Below are 17,816 nucleotides of genomic sequence, written 5' to 3'. Positions count from 1 at the left end.
AGCGAAAAAAAAATTTGGGCCAGTTTTTACAGAAAACGAGAAAAAAAAATAATAAAGCATTTTGGCAGCTTCAAAGGTTCGAATCTAGGAAAGAAAGGAGAGCAACCTAAGATCTACCACTAGACTAAAGCTGATTTTAAAAAATAGAGGCCGAAATCTTTATATAAAATAATCGGCCGCAAGCATGGGCTTCATTAGCATGTCCCAAGGGCCGGCTCTGGGAGGAAGACCACATGCACTCCCTATCTACCCTAAAAGATATGGAGGAGGAAGACCACATGCACTCTCTATCTACCTGTAGGCTCAAGGTGTAACACTCGTCCCGCCTTATAGGCCAAGACAACGTGTTATTCATCTGGTCTCGGCAAAACGCTTAATTCTTTAAATATTCAAAACTTGTTCAACATTTCATAAAGCTTATTAACCTGAAGAAAAAAAGATAAAAGGGGTAAACACAATGCCGAAATTCTAATCACACTCAACAATCAGTGCATAATATAGAATCAGACTCCAAATGTATAAACCTTAGGTCCAGGCCGTGATAATGAGTAAAAAAAGGTATTTGCCTTAGGCCCCCTCTAAATTAATCAAATTTTGGCCCAAAATTTTAAATAATTATATAGAATATTAGTAAAATATTTTTATTTTTAGTGCTATTTTTATTAAGTTTGAAAATTTTGTTTAAAATATCAAAATAATTTTTATTTATCTCTAATAATTTACAATATAATGTTTTGAATATTAGTATTTATATAGATAAAAAAATGTTAACTAAGAAAATAGAATACAAAAATTGTATAAAATTATATATTTATAGTTAATTACTTAATTTTACAAAATGTTATTTTCATAGATTAAGAACATAGTGTTTAATATCTCTATTTTATTAAAAAGGATATTTTTAGTTTTAGTTATAAGTTATAACACATTTTATTATGAAAATGTATAAATCCTCTCGGGTTTTTTTTTTTTTTTTTTTTCGGCCATCAAAACATGTGTAAGTCTAGGCTAAGAAATGATTTACTAAAATCATTCTATTTAACCAGTCGAAACGGCGTATGTTTTAGGTCCATTAAAAAAATATGATAAATAAGTTATTCGACAATTCCACTTAGCCCTAGGCGTTCGGTTGTATGGTTCGGTTATTCGGTTATTCGGTTCTAGGCACTTGGGATCCATAAAAGAACCGAACTGTTTTCGGTTCGGTTCGGTTTGGATACTTGAGAATAGAACCATAAGATAACCGAAATACCTTCAGGTATGGTTCGATTCGGATATTTACCCACCAAATAACCAAACTATCCAAATAACCGAACCATTACCCGAATAAAAACAGATTGTAATACTAATAATGTATGCAAATATGAACTAAAAGCTTCAAAATGCAATAATTCAAGTTGCAAATCCAAAAAAGGAGTTTCCACAGTTCAGTCCAGAGAAATCCATAACAAACTAACAATATTCTAGAGTTCCAAAATCTAAATCCGCAACAAAATAACAAAGTTCAAACTTCAAAGAGACTTAAGAGTTGAAACCGCAACAAAATAATCAAGTTCAAAAGAGACTTGAGAAAGAAAGAAAGAGAGAAAGAGAGATTAGAGTATAGATTATTAGATTCTATAAGCATCTTCAAGTCCTTTATGATAAATCGATGATGATGAATTTGATGAGGTGAAGAACCGAAAATGATGATTGATGAATGGATTTGGAGGTGATGAGCGGTGAATGAAAATTAGGGTTTCGTGTTTGTGATTTGGGGATCGGAACTCGGGAGAAGACAAAAACGAGTGAAATGTTTTGTTGTTGTGTCGTGGGTAGGGACGTAGGGTTAGGGTATAAGGCAAAAAGGGCTTGGGCTTAATGGGTTTAGGGGATAAGAGAAATGGGTTTGGGCTTAATGGATTTAGGTATAGGCCTCTTAAATCAAATGTGTTTGGTTTAAAATGGACATCCATGGATATCGGTTCTGTTCGGTTAATAACTGATATCTTTGGATAGTTGAAATGAGAACCATTCGGTTATTTAACAATATCCGAAACCAAAAATTTTGGATACTTTCGATTCGGTTTGGTTCGGTTTTCCGAGTTCGGTTTTTATTCCTAGGGCTAGTTCCACTTCCACTCATTTTGGAAAGATTAGTCAAATAGTAATAATCCGGATTACCCCTATTTATCAAAAATATATATACAAACACACAAAAATCTCTTAAAGTATTTAATATATATACGTTTAGGATTCTTTACCTTCACAAAATAGAATAAAAGAATAACCGAAAATCATGGTTCTTAAAAATTTTGACCCGGAATTGATTTGATTTTGACCCGAAAATGAGTAATCGGATCTTTAATTTTTCTTAGACTTTCCAAAAAAATCAGTCGGATCTTACCTTATTGCCTTCACTCCTACAAAATAGGTAAACGTAATTAACAACCTTTGATTTTGGAAATATATCAATCATATATAAGAAAATCATAATTTTTATTTGGTAACTAAATCTTACAAATAATAATAAGAAAATCAAAACATATATTTGGTAACTAACATTAGGCATATTCTCTACACATTCGAATATTAAAATCTTGCCTAAACCAAATGATCTGTAATCTTTTACGATATTCCATCGTATCTATATTGTTATTATGTGAAATCGTAATCTTTCCTTACACATTTGTATCATTCAGTGTAATTGATCATCAAATCCAAATTTGTTTAATAAATCTAAGATTTCCTACTTTCTCTCCAAGATAGTGTGAAATCAATTCAGTCTAAACCCTAGACATTCTTGCATCTATATATATATATATATATATAACAATAACAATCGTTAATCAAGTTCACAACTCATCAGAGCAAATACCTCATTTTATGTTTTGAAGTTTTGGCGGATTGAAGAATATAGAGGTGTTCACTAATACTCCTAAGAAATTATTGAGTTGTTTCTTTGTTCCTATATTGTATGATACCTTATCTAATGACACATATTTTTTAGGTCAACGATGTCTCCTTAATGGAATTAGATGAATTTTACCTTGATCCGAAATTTTCAGAACTTGAATTGATCTAGGAAATGTTATTTTAGTTTCTCCCTTTTTTGTACAACTTATCTATGAACTTAATAGGCAACTATACTAATAAGTTTTATATGTTTTTTCTTGCAGGTCTCTCTTTACATCTTTGCCGTTCATTGCAAGGAATATCAGAAATTTATAATCGGATGAAGAAGGGGAGATGGAAAGTGTTGGTGAGAAGTGAGAACTTTTAATTGTTTGAATATTATGTTAAATTACATGGGGTACAGAGTCTTTGTCTTCTAAACTGAATCTTTGTTTTTGAATATTGTATGTTTAAGGATTTTATGTGTACAATATTTTGTATTCACCTCTTAATTTTTAAACCGTTATCACGATAAAAATCTTTCAACACAAATTATGGAAAATTATCGATTTTGTTTTTTTCCAAGTAGCAAAAAATAATTGATATAAACGGTGAATTACTGATATAAATTTTGCTGTAAACCAAAAGCATATGATATACAAAGCATCTCAATTCAAGATACTGAGTTCTTTTATAAAAGTTTGAGCTGGTTTAGAGTTGGTACACATTAGACCTTGCATATTACCAAACCAAATAAATCGTTTTTTCTCCTTTGTGTTTAGCGAGTAACCGCAAATAAACCGGCTGAACTACAAAGCATCCGGTTTGGTCCTGAATAGTCACGGTTTATTTTGGTTTTGACTTTAATAGAATTCAAATAACCAGAGCTAAACCGGACCACAACATCCCTAACTACAAAGAGAAAAAAGGATTAAATTATTCAAAATATAATATGACTTACTTTTTCTAATTTGATAAAAGAATAAAAATATTTAAACGTGACAACAATTATTTCGATAAAAAGGTTTAAGAGGTCGGGGAGCAAATGGTAGAACGAGTTATAATTAACATTAGTGTGATTTAGGATGAGTCAAATGGAAGTGTTAAACTTCTTTGACACCTCTAAAATATTATAATTAACATTAACAAAATATTTGGTTTGATTTTGACCCGAAAATCTTTAATGGGATCTTTCATTATTGGCTTTTATTCTTAAAAGAAATTTAAACAAAATTAAATGATTAATTTTTAAAATATAGAAATCGCATATGTAGTTATAACAAACAATTATTTGCTAACTAAATGGTTTCCTATTTAAATGCTAACAACAAAAATTAAACTGGAAAATGCTAAAAATGATTTCGATATTCAAGAGCAACAAGAGCAATTGGAAATTTTGCAATACTAAATGATTACAAAATTAACAATCAATGACAGAGTTATATGGTGGAGCGGGTTTGGATCGATATTAATACGGAACGGTATACCACGAGTGAAATCTTAGAATTAACAATCAAAATAAAAGTATACAATCATAAACACTAAACAAAACAATAATATTAACAAAACAACCACAACTTAGAATTTAAACTTCTTAGTTACAAAAAAATCAATCCGCGGTAAACTGCGGGTTAAAATCTAGCTTTATTACAAACCAAATACAATCATAAGATTACAAACAAAAAAATTCTTAGTCAAAAATATATAACACAAATAATCAAGTTATAAAAAAATACAAATCCTATATTAATATTTGGGAAGTACATCTTAAGAGTCATAACTTATATTTTGTAAGAAATTACAATATATGCCATTATATAATTCTAATCATAAAATTTATTCCATGTCACTAATATATATAAACGGGTCAACGGGTCAACGGGTTTAAAGATATTAAAAGATTTTGTTTATATAATACATAATTCTGAAAAAAAATTCTTCAAACGATTACACAATTAATATAATTTGAAAATATTATATACTAATCAATTCGAAAATGTAACACAATTAGTAAAAATGTTATATACTAATATATTATTCGAAAAAGTGATCGAAAATGTTATTGAAAATCTTATATAGTAATCCATTATTCGAACATGTGATCAAAAATGTTAATGAAAGTGATATATCATTGATAATTGTATATTTTGTTTGAGAAGTGTAAGAAATTACATTATATCTACATATACATTTTTAGAGGGGATTTTGGTTTTTAATTCAAATGGATCGGATTTTGACCCGGTTTTAATTTGTTCGGATCCTGGATAAGAGATTGAAGGAAGTTTGTAATCTTTAATTACCCATTTAACTCTCTTTCCTTAATTTATTCCCACATTAATCGGCATGCCATTAGCATTTAATATTTAAATTTGCAAAATTAAATAAAGATATTAAGCAAACTAAATCTCGAGTATGTTGCTATATTCGAGTGTATATTCTCGATTTAACGTTTTCAATTCTACCTAATTCCAACTAATCTTTCAACTAATTAATCAACACCTTTATTTTCGGAGATTTTCTTTCTCCAGTATCTCAACAAAATCCATTTAAAGAAACAAAGTTATGACTCTTAAATATTAAAATCTCGGCATATTCCAAAATAGTAACGAATCCAAAGATTTTTTCTCCAATTTGTTGCTACTTCGAATATTTTTTGCGTGAAGTGATAGGGATTAGTGACCTAATTTTGACCCTATAAATACTCTACACCTAAATGTGGATCTTTATCATCAAACAAAAAAAAATCACGATTTGCAAGAAAAACATTTAACACACGTTTTTCCTCTTCACATGGCTGCTACTTTTGAGTTTATGGTGAAAATAGATGTCGAATGGAGAGATTGTTGCAACGGTTTATAATCGAGCTTTAGGTGATGCTGTGTACGGGTAGGGAATTAGTGGCTGTGACGGCGACGGTGACGGTGAGATGTTGGTTCAACGGTGGGTAATAGAGCTTTAGCTTGGTGGTGTAGAACTCGGATCTCTTTGAAATTAGGTTTGGATCTGGACCATCGCAGATCCACTTTGCCGTTCAAACAGTCAGATCAAACCATCGAGAAAACTTGCCGAAGAAGATATTCTACAAATCCATGTCTTAGTGTATGTGTGGCTTGGTGTTGTTGCGATTATTAAACCGTGAAACTAAACCAAGCTAAACCAAGAGATGGCTTGTGTAATTGAAATCCAGAATCAAAACTTGGAATCGTGAGATGACTTGTGATGATGGTCACGTGTAGTGGTGGTGGTTTGTGCGATTGTTTGTTTGGGTTTTGGAATTTGATTATTAAACCGGAATTGTGGACCTTGGGTTAAGGTCACGTGGTTGTAAAGTTGTTTCTTATTAAATGGGTTTGGTTTAGTCTCTAAATATTTAATCCTAATTAATTGTGGGATAGGTTACTGAATCGAAATCATGGGTTGAATCAGGGTGTTATTGAACATGTTTTTTTCAAATCTTTAATTCATAGTTGTAATCGAAAAAAGATCTGTGCTGAATCAGTAAGATAATCAGAGGGGATAAAGATTTTTTGTATGAACAATTGTATCGACTCTTTTTTTTCAAGTGAAAAAAAAGAGTGACATTTTACCAAAAAAATAAAGAAAGCAAAAAACATTATCTAGACCCTTTTTTATACTATATACAAATATAGTTATGTAATGTGTCTTCTTATTGATTGTCTTTCATTTTTCAAACTAACTTTTTTATAATATTAATGATATTTTAACTCTATACAAATTAAAAATCTATATATTATGAGAACTATTTAAAGCAAACTTTTAAATTTATTCGAATTATATATTTTAAATAAATTATTATTAATAAAATTATAAAATGGTGTTTAATTTTACGGGACGAGGTTATATGGTGGGACGGATTTGAGTCGACATTAAAACGGGAAGGTATACCACGGGTGAAAAATCCTAGAATTAACAATTAAAATACAATCATACAATCTTAAACACTAAACAAAAAAAAAATTTCACAAGACATATATAATTTTAAATTTAAAATTTTCATATGTTAATTCGAAATACACATTTTTTCCTTATATATAACAACACGCATATACAATATCGATTTTACTTATAATGGATAAACAATTATACACATAGTGTACTTTAATTTTATTTGCACAACATATATATATATATATATATACACTGCAATTTTAAATATGTATTTGCTCAATAAAAATTTATAAACCCATCCTAATCTCATATATTCTTCACATATATATATTATGTAAACAAGAAAATAAATTCATATTTAAATACCCTATACATTAGTACGTAATGAACTACTCCCTCCGTTTCAATTTAGTTGTCGTTTTAGGATTAAAATTTTGTTTCATAATAGTTGTCGTTTTAGGTTTTCAATGCAAATGTTTGGTGAAAATTCATGTTTTGTCATTAATGTTTTAATGTTTTGACCAATAAAAAAATTATAAAATATATTAATAAAGGGTAAAACAAAAAATTTAATGATTTTTTTAATTTGTGTGCGAAAACCTTAAACGACAACTAAAACGAAACAGAGGGAGTATATAATTTTCTATATTCTATATTTTCAAAAATGAAACCTAAAACATATTAATCCTACAATGTATAATATATATACGTTTAAAACAAACAAAATCATAGCATATATGTAAAAGAAAGGCCTTAAAAAATTAATTTTATATTTAATAAAAATATAAGTCTGCGGTGTACTGCGGGTTAATATTTTTTAAACCGTTGAACCGTACAAAATATTAAAATCCGTGCTGTATAGCACGGGTCATGATCTAGTACAATTTTATTTATCGCGCGGGTTATATCCTAGTGTTATACATATATATATATATATATATATATATATATATATATATATATATATATATATATATATATATATATATATATATATATCATGTAAAAAGTTTTCTATTAAGTTGCAAAAGAGAAAGAATACGTTTGGCTAGCTCGTTTCACACTTTTCCTCCAAAACTATTTATACTCTCATGCCTATCGCCCATACGTGTAGTCGTTCTGGTGTTTACAACTAATGTCATATGTGTCGATCGATGTAAACCGAAATGCAGTTCCATGTGCTACCAATTAAATGACCACATGCATTCATGCAATGTACCTCTCAGTATTCAGATTTTTCTGTGTAGAAAAAAAAAAAAAAAGAAGGCCACTTATTTACGTTATAATTTTATTTTCTTTATACATCCGGCTACTTTTTTTTCTTTTTGGGCTAATTATTTTTGTTTTTAATAAAAAATAAAAAAATCTCAAACCAAAATCCAAACTAAAATCAGAAACAAGTGGACCGCCGAATATTTTTTTGTGATAAACTGATAATTTAACGACATTGATCGATCGTTGATAATAATGTGACAGTTTCACCCACAGTGTAAAACAACACTTCATTTTATTATGAACAATATTTGTCTCGTATCAAGTGGCTTAAAATATATAACAACTGTATAACCATGGAGTTTTCTTTTTTTATTTAAGATACCAAACCTGAAGAAAGCATATTATAATACAAGGATCAACAAGTTGGTCTCTTATTACAGTATGTTGTTCCCCATATGAAAAAAAAAAATCAAAATGATTAGAGAAAGAATGTGATTAATCAACAAGCTCAATCAGTTCTCTTCTCTACGTCATGCTCATCTTCCTCAAGCATAAACCTCTTCCAGTACCAATGTAGCTTCCACACGCTATCTCTCATGTCATCGATCGCGACTCCTTTCGTCTCCGGCACGAAGAACAAAGCGAAAAGTCCCATCACAACGATCCAACCACTGAAGAAGAAGAATATACCTGACTTCATCCCGCAAAGCATCGACAGGAAGGCCTGAGCGATGACGAACGTGAAGAACATGTTGCACGATACCGCCAAAGCGAACCCTTCGGTTCGAGTCTCCACGGGGAAGGTCTCGCTAGGGATTAGCCATCCTAGAGGACCCCATGACCAAGCGAAACCCATCACGTAAACGCACACGAAGATCACCACTACTAGGGCTTGTGGCCGTCCTAGTGTACCCGTCACGTCTAGGTCCTTGGCTAGGATGATTCCAATGACCAACTGTTTTGAGAAAATTGTTAGTTTAGGAGGATTGCTTGCGAGGCAATAAACGCTAACTGACCTAATGTAACTTTACTTAGGGAACAAGAAACAAATAGAAGAAATATTACCTGGCAGACGAGCATGTGAACGGAAGACTGGAGCAATAGAAATCTTCGGCCGGTTTTGTCGACGAGGAAAATCCCGACAAACGTGCTGAGAACGTTGATAGTTCCCGTGATAACCGCGGAAAGCAGAGCTGCGTCATTTCCAAACCCTACGGTCTGGAACAAAACCGGAGCATAGAACATAATTGCGTTGATTCCAGTGAGTTGTTGGAAAAACTGGAGCAACATTCCTATCACGAAAGGCGGTCGGCTCGCGGGTTTCATCAGTTTCGTGTAAGGGTCCTTGACCTGCCTCGCGAAATCGCAAGCATGGACGATTGATTCATACTCCTCATCAACATCTTCAACGCCTCTAATCTTCTTGAGCGTTTCTTTGCCTTCCTTGGTTTTGTTCCGTTCGATGAGACTTGTTGGTGTTTCGCAGATGAGAAGTGATCCGAAGAGGAGGATGAGAGCAGGAATTCCCGCGCCACCAAGGGCAAGTCGCCATCCGTAAGGATGAATTGAGGAGGTGAAGTAGTTGACTATGTTAGCGATTAGGATTCCAATTGTAACCATTAGTTGGAAAACAATGTTGAGACCTCCACGAAGCCTAGCCGGAGCAATCTCTGATAAGAAAAGTGGTACCGCCTGCAAGAAATTGAGACACATTAATTCTATATGCTTAGTCAAGATCTCATACAAACTAGGAGGCATATAAACTAAACGAAACCAAGATTTTTGAAACCGGAACCAAACCAATTACACACCAAATCAAATAAACCAAAATACACATCTTGCAACTAATCTTGAAATGAACAAGATCATAACTTTTTACCTGATTACCAAAGCCAACACCGAATCCAAGCAAGATTCTACCAAAGATCAACATGTAAATGTTAACAGCTCCCGCGGCTAGGCCAACACCGATCAAGAAGAAAATGGAAGCGAGCTGCATTGTGGGTCTGCGTCCGAGCTTAGAGCACGTAGCGGAAGCAAAGAAGCTAGCCACTAGAGCCGCAAGGTATAGAGAGGAAGTGAAGAGCTGCAAGAACTGGTTGTCGTACTTGCAATAGTTGTTCTCATGCGCATGCTTCTTCCTCTCGTACACAGATGGGAAAAATTCTTTCAAGAAATCGTCCATCGCCGTTACTCCACCTGTTTTTTTAATGAAATTTGGTTTTAAGTATATGCACTTTTAAAATTTCTTGATCCAAAAGAGACATGTCTAAGTAACGCGAAAAAAGAGGCTAGATCTAGTTTCTTGATCCATAAGTAATGCGAAAAAGACACAAAATAATGTTAGAGAAGAGAATCGAACCAGAGATTCCGATGTCGTAACCGAAGATCAAACCGCCTACAGCCGCGATAATGACACAGATGAAGACATAAACAGTCATCTTCGCGTCGAAAGCCTTGGAATTACCATTAGACGATATAACCACAGCCATTGTTTAACGTCAATGCTAGATCTCTCAAAAATCTCTGTGTCTGTGAGCTTCTCTGTCTTGTAAATAAGAGCGAGAGAAGCTAGCAGACACAAATCTTTACTTGAAAATGAGACAAAGAAAGGTTCATATATTTATACAGATCATTGAGATAAAGAGGATGTCTAAAAATGGAATATTTGTTATGAAATGAGTATGAATGAAAATTTGATTGGATGGTGAATAGATTTTGGATCAATAATAATCTTATTGTTGACTCTTTTTCGGGGTTCTTACAGTCAACATTTTGCTGTAATAATTTCAGTTATTCACTTCGGGTTTTTAATTCGTAGCTGTTACATGTAAGTTTTTATTTTTTTTGATTGTTATAACATCGATGGATGGCTTTATTACGTCTGGATTTGGTTATATCCAAAACATAATCTGCGTGGATATATTGTTCCTGTAATCAAGAACAATAAACCTATATATCCGCAATTTCCTTTTATTTCCATCAAAGATATTTTCCTTTTTTTTTGGGTACAAATAGATATTTTCCTTTTATTGTTGCATAATATAAAGGATAAAATCTTGTGTGGTCAAAGTTATATATGGTATAATTTCTTACGAAAATATTTGCTAGACTCTAGTCATGTCATCATGACTCATGTTGTTGAATTAGCCATGAGACTACTGTGATGTTGTTGAATTAGCCATGAGACTACTGGGATCCGATCCGAGATCCGTTCCAAAAAATAGGATATCTGGGTGGGGTGGATTCGAATCCGGATCTAGATAATAGAAAAATTAAAACCGGATATCCGGATCCGGGATATTTTATATTATAATAATTTTTAATATTTTGTTATTATTATTTAAATTTTATTAATAATTTTTTATTACTTTTATATAATAATAATATTTTTAATGATTTATATTAAATTATTTGTTTTTAAATATTTTTTTCAAATTTTATATTAGTAAAAAAATTTATATAAAAAAATTCGGATCCGAATATCCGGCTATTTTTACGGATATCCTAAATCAGGATATCCGGATAAAACGAATCCGGATAATGAAAAGGCGGATCCGGATACCATGAAAAAGCCGGATATCCGGATCCGGTCCAGGCCTAGAACAGATTACATTTTAGTTTCTCAATTTGATTTTCTAAAGATTAGGACAATATTCAATTATTATGTTTGCCATTTTCATTATAAAAGTTTAAAGTTGTAGCAATAGAAAAAAAAAAAAAAAAAAAAGCTTCGTAGTTCTCTCAAAAACCAACAAATTTATATTAAACACTTTGTATATAAAATTATGATTAAAACCAAAAAATTTATATCATAAACCAAAAACCGCATATCAAATTTTTTATTATATATGGTTAACATTAAAAAAAAAGTTAAATAATAATAAAATTATTCCCATCCTAAAGCCAAGTTTTCAACTTTTTTAAATATGGTTTATTTTTTCCATGACGGTAGTTTAAATTATGGTTTTTTCTTTCTTGTTTACCATATGGTTTTTAAGTTACTCAGGTACATATCTCAAAGGCTGGATTCTTTTACAAAGACCAAGAAAAAATCAAAGATTGCACAATTACAACAATCAAAGCCCTCTACTGTAGAGGCTCTACATATAATCTTTCTACTCTCTGTGAACGGAGAATGAGATCGATTAGCGAACAACACAATCCCATCTACCATTCAGACCGGATTTGGGGCAAAAGGCGGAAAAAGCTTGTAACCTAGTATGGACGAAGAATTGGCTCGAGTAAAGATCTTAGTTACCAACTTCAACTTCTTGTATATGTTTGACTGCTTTATTAACCTAAAAGATCGTCTAGAAGCGGACGTGCAGCGTCCATCCGCGTCACTGTCTCACTGTACCGACCTCTGCAGGCAAAACAATGGGCAATAATAAAGGTTAAGAAAAAGGGCAAAGACATTAGATTACACACTAAAAACTTTGAATGAGTCTTATAGGAGGGTTTTGCTTAGAGGATCATAAAAACTCGAGAGCCTCCCAAGGTTTTAGACACAAGATTAGAAGCAAGCTAGAGACCTTACACTAGTTGACTGTTGGAGTTCCACTGCTGATGATTCCCCGTTTTCCTGCATCAATGGACCAGTAACATCACTCTTTTTATTACTATATCGATTTTGTCAACGGATTGATGTGTGTATCTCTAATTAAGTAAAAGAATGAATACCTCAATTAGCAAATCCTTTCTAGTGATCAAGCCTATCACACGGGAAGGACGGGGAACGACAAATAGATGTCGCAATCCAAGTTGCCGGAAAAGGTTGTATACCTAATCGAAACAGATCAAATTCTCAACAAATGATGATGGGTATTTGGTGTCTAAGATAAAACATAATCAGAGTTTTTACTCACCTTTGTCAATGACATGTCTTCGGGAACAACATATGGAGACGGATTCAAAAACGGAGCAAGATCTATGTACATCTCTAAATCATCTGAAGTTAAATGTATATCTTCTATGCATAACCCTTTCGACGAAACAGGTTTAGCAAACTCGCTAAAACTGTGCCTGGAGGTGCAGAATCAATTTATTTACCAGAAAAATATGAGACCTTCAAAAGAGAGTGAAAAAAGAAGAGTGTGAAATATTAATTTACCTGATATGTCTGGCACTTGGATCACAAGGCAAAGGACTATGTTGGAAATCGACTTTAGATTGAAGGAGAACAAGCAAGTGACTGCATGGTGAACAAAATTCAGAATGATATATTTATTTTAAAATAATTCTTTTGGTAATATACAGTCACGTACCTCCGAAGAACCAACCCGATGACAAGTGTTTCACCACTTCTCGTGTGGTCGATTACCTGATACAATGTCAAAATGTTAGAACATCAGCACAGAGAACTAAGTAATCACGAGTCAAACCTGTGTGGGAGAAAGCAATGCTTACCGGAAATCCATTGTGTTTATTGCTACCCAAAATTGAAGCAACATCTCCAACCCTGATAACTCGAGGTAAAGAGATTACCTTCAAAGACGGAAAAAACAAGTTATGATATAGCATAATATAAGAAGCATGTGTCACAAGCTCCATCTAGTGGTTGGCTCTTGACTGATGGAACATAGCTCTCTGTCTTTAATGAGGGAGAAATGATAACAACCTTCTGACTTTGACATGCTTCCTTTGCTATCATTTGACGCAAATGATACTTGGGTCTCGATTCCAGTAACGGAATGCCCTTCAGGCGTGCTTGTACTTCATACAATCCTTCATTGAAAGCATCACCGACGGCCTAAGAACAGAACATATTAAAACAAGCGTATTTCCACAAGAATCAAGATAAATGATAATGGTTAGTAACTAGTACCTTTGAGATGAGAAGAACCAACATTATAAGAGGCAGAAGTTTCAGGTTATTTGTGATTTCAACCATGATAACACATAATGATACAGTCATCCGCATCGAGCCTCCAAGAAATGAAGCAGCTCCCAGTAAAGCATAACTAAGGTTCAAAGACTTTTTGTATCAAAGGCCCAAAGTTCACCCAAATTTTTTGAAAAAATAAAGAAGTGGTAAGATCAATAAAGCAATACACAAAGAGACTCACGTTCCCTCCTCAATGTTGAGCTTCTTGTAAAACCTGACCACAAACATGCCTACAAGCCGCCCATAAGTTGATCCTATCATTATTCCAGGAACAAACTGGCCGGCGGGAACAGCAGTGCCAAAGGTCACCACTGCTAATGTGTAAAACATAGCCTATACATCATTTAATACAAAGCAAAAGGACGATTATATCAGAGGAATAAGCAAGTCGGAAGATATTCCTATAAATAAAGAGATGGAACCATGTAAAAAGTCAAATCAGCATGATACTTATCCTATTGCTAGCATGGACATCATTCAATCTAACTCAAACCTGCGAAGAACTTAATACCAAAATTAAGAACAAACCAAGTAGAAACATGTCATACCAAAAAAGTTAGTAGACTCTGAGCACTGAACTCTCGCATTGTTTTAGCGCTGAACAAATTCCTTATAGCATCATCCTGTCGCCAAAATGAAAAGCAAAACAACTCAATTGAAACAGTCAGGCTTGAAAATAAAGCGAAGTAGAAATTGAAAATTATTATTATGAAAATATTTCAGAAGAAAAGACCTGAGTATTGAAGAAAATTGTAGCGAGATCATTGTATTCGTTATCCGTCTTGCAGTAGAACTGCAATGATTGGCACACAAAGCAACAAGAATGCGGCAATGTTAAAAGACAGAAATGTTAGGAAAGTCGGAAAGCTCAGCAGGGGAAATGGTTGTCATTTCTAAAGTTCCGGGGCCTGATTATTTAGGTTTTTCTAGAAAACACCATTAAAAAAATTCCGCATAAGCATCTAACAAGAGTATTCAAATTTTTCTAGGTATAATAATTAACAAACCTTAAAAGTCTATGTATGGCTGCATTTTTCCATCGGAAAAAAGTGAAATTGGCTAAATTTCATCATAATAGATCGGCATTGTAAAGAATATGCAACAGATCTCAAAAATACACATTCTCTATAACAGTGCCTTACATTTACGTAATTTCCATACATTCCCGGAGGCCGTGGACATTCAATACCAGAGTCAGGAACTGACTCAGGGCACGGACTGCATTTTCTTAGGAGTGGCAGCCCAAATGAGATTGCAGAAGTTATACAAGAGATGATGCATGCTTCAATTATCTGCAAATTCAGATTTTGCAGCAGTTATTTAAATCCACCAACGAGACAATCGTTCTTCAAGAAGATAAACATAACCAAATAAATAAAGAACTTCTTGTAATCGTCCATCAAAGATTACCTTCACTCGATTTCCTTTCTTGTGCAAAGAGTTCCGACGCCAAGATGTCATATAGAGTGTAAGTTGGTTAAATAATGCCCCTGGACGAAAATGCCATGAGAAAAGAAACAGTCAGAGAAAGATAAATGGAACCAAGAGTGTAGGAATAGAAAAATTCATACCAAGTAGGCCTCCGATAACTCCTATTACAGCCATTGGCAGTAGCTCCTTGAAGTAGTAGTCATCTTGACCACTAAATGAGAGAAAGAAAAGTTCCAAGTCAATTCTAGCACTATTAACCTTGCGCAATATAAGTGAGCACCGAAACTAGAACCTTACTCTGATACATCCCATATAATGAAACCACCTCCACCAAAATGTCCACATATTCCACTCTTGCACCATCCCATGGCAGTACGCACAACAACAGCCACAATAGCGGAAGTGAAAAAGACACGCCACATAAGTTGACTTCTCCACCTTCAATAGCACATGCAAATTAAACTAAATGGCGGATGGCATAGAATGTTAAACTCAAACTAGCTAAGACATCCTAAGGATAACTGCAAAGCTTTCAAGTGACACCAGTTGCTAAGGAGGTAATAGAATAGACAACAAAGGTTCCTCCATGGTTGTTTCTAAGAACAGAATAATTTCAGCCACTGGACATAGGATGTGAGGGAAGGAACCCACCATGATGTGACCTCCTCTAATGCAAATAACACTCCTCCAACTGGAGCTCTAAAAGCGGCAGCAACTCCAGCTGCACATCCACAAGTGACCTTTCAAAGCATTGAAAAAGTTAAGGAAAAGCTCTATCAAGAAATTTGGACCTAATCTAAAACAAAAATAAATCAGATAGCATTCTTCACAAGAAGCATCTAGGAACTTACAAGATCACGACGATCTCTATCACTCTTAAAAAGTTGCGGCCATCTAGAATTCAGATGATATTTTGTAGATCCACCCTAAAACAACAAAAACAAAATATTAGTTTCCTGAGAGGAATGATGAAGGACAGAGCACTAAGAAAAGCAACATTCGGTTCTCATCTCTACACTTGAATAACAAGGAACTCAGAAGCTAACCTGACCAAGCAACGATGCAATGCAGGCACCTGTATGTACAAGAGGACCTTCTTTCCCCAAGGCTAAGCCACCCCCAACAGAACCAATGCTTCCAAATATCTACGAGTAAACAAACTATAAAAAAAGCGTCTTCAAACTAGAATGAAAACAAACCTTCCTAAACACCATAAAATTCCACAAAAGTCTTAACTCACCTTTCCTATGAGAGTTCTAAATAGCAAGGTTCCGGGAATATCAATTCCTGCAAATTACAATGCATAAATATGAATACAAACTCTCAGCCAAAACAAAACATAAAAATGAGAATTAAGAAAAAGTTAGTGTACCATTGAGATAACCCTTAATCTCAGGAATGCCAGAACCAGCAGCAGCAGGAGCGAATTGCGTAATGATATACGCAGAAGAAAACACTAAGACTAAATTGATGAGAAGATAAACAATAAACCCAGCGAAATAAGACTTCTGAATAATAGCAAACGTAAGAGCAAATTTCCATCCAGCGAAATTCTCAACAGAGAGATTGATGAATACAGCAGCTAATCCAGTTCCTACGAAGAATCAAACAAAAACCTAAAGAGATCTGATTCTGGAAAACTGAAAGAGATAATCGAAGAAGAAGAAGAAGTACCGATCCCGATGAGTAAAGAGAAGAACCATTTGACAGCAACGTAGTAACCAACATAAAGCTTTCCACGATGAGCTAGTTCTTCTCTATAAGCGTAATTCTCGATGACTTCGTAATCGAGACTATTGACACCTCCGTCACCATCACGGCGAGAGTTGAGTAGAGTAACACCGTCGGTGGAAGGATCGTCGGATTCAGGGACACGAGACCAGATTAGGTTATCGGATTCGATCCCGTTCTGGAGATGATTCGATAACATGATCGAGTTCGATTTAGGGATTGCGAATCACAGAGACGGGTTCTAAACTTTAAGCACTAGATTTTTAGATTCATTTGATTTTGGGGCTTTTCTAGTTTTTGATTAAAGTTTGTTTCTGTGGTCAGTTCTGTTATACGAGTGTATTTTAACATTCCTTATTAAATTACATATGATGTTTTTCTTTTTTCTTTTTGTTATCAAAACTCAAAAGTATTTATGTCAACATTCCCCAAATAATATATGACTCAAAATGTCAATTGTAGCCTTAAAAATATATTAAAAAAAATGTTGAAAAAAAAGAAGGTTAAAATCTCACAATTAAAATGATTTTGATTAGAGACAGAAAATGTTAAATCCTTAAATGGTTTTAACTTAAGTAGTAAGATAATTTTTCTGGGATTAAACATCCAAATAAAAGCTAGATACTTCAAAGATAATTCTATATTAGATGCAAAACAAAGGAGCTACCAATCTTATGGATGGACATCTCTGCTAGCGGGTTTAGATGTGATAAAGAAAGGGAGTCGATATCTTATTGGTGACGGAAAAACAGCTCGGCTTGGCATGGAT

General features: G+C 33.5%; 2 protein-coding genes across 3 annotated transcripts; both read right to left on the bottom strand.

Annotated features, from left to right (window-relative positions):
* Window positions 1-8,342: 8,342 nt before the first annotated feature.
* LOC9308278 (sugar transport protein 8) lies at window positions 8,343-10,837 on the bottom strand. Its single transcript, XM_002872163.2, has 4 exons — window positions 10,361-10,837; window positions 9,878-10,197; window positions 9,064-9,690; window positions 8,343-8,953 (listed from the first exon to the last, which is right to left on the bottom strand). Exons 1-4 carry the CDS (start codon window positions 10,488-10,490, stop codon window positions 8,507-8,509), a joined length of 1,524 nt encoding a protein of 507 aa, XP_002872209.1. The 5' UTR covers window positions 10,491-10,837; the 3' UTR covers window positions 8,343-8,506.
* Window positions 10,838-11,950: 1,113 nt separating this feature from the next.
* On the bottom strand, window positions 11,951-17,371 carry LOC9310375 (chloride channel protein CLC-d). 2 transcript variants are annotated; one of them, XM_002872162.2, is made up of 22 exons: window positions 16,991-17,371; window positions 16,689-16,910; window positions 16,557-16,603; window positions 16,363-16,461; window positions 16,168-16,242; window positions 15,968-16,056; window positions 15,614-15,754; window positions 15,457-15,527; window positions 15,296-15,375; window positions 15,028-15,177; window positions 14,619-14,678; window positions 14,434-14,508; window positions 14,067-14,218; window positions 13,826-13,961; window positions 13,619-13,750; window positions 13,408-13,485; window positions 13,266-13,321; window positions 13,112-13,192; window positions 12,867-13,023; window positions 12,682-12,783; window positions 12,534-12,583; window positions 11,951-12,364 (listed from the first exon to the last, which is right to left on the bottom strand). In XM_002872162.2, exons 1-22 carry the CDS (start codon window positions 17,244-17,246, stop codon window positions 12,295-12,297), a joined length of 2,379 nt encoding a protein of 792 aa, XP_002872208.1. In that variant the 5' UTR covers window positions 17,247-17,371; the 3' UTR covers window positions 11,951-12,294. The 2 variants fall into 2 exon arrangements, with proteins under 2 accessions (XP_002872208.1, XP_020878401.1); XM_021022742.1 differs by having other exon boundaries at window positions 12,539-12,583.
* Window positions 17,372-17,816: the final 445 nt, after the last annotated feature.

The sequence above is a fragment of the Arabidopsis lyrata genome (genome assembly GCF_000004255.2).
Source record: "Arabidopsis lyrata subsp. lyrata unplaced genomic scaffold ARALYscaffold_6, whole genome shotgun sequence".
Classification (NCBI taxonomy): Eukaryota; Viridiplantae; Streptophyta; class Magnoliopsida; order Brassicales; family Brassicaceae; genus Arabidopsis; species Arabidopsis lyrata.
Note: the sequence above shows the minus strand (reverse complement) of the source record. Positions and strands in the feature narration are given on the sequence as shown.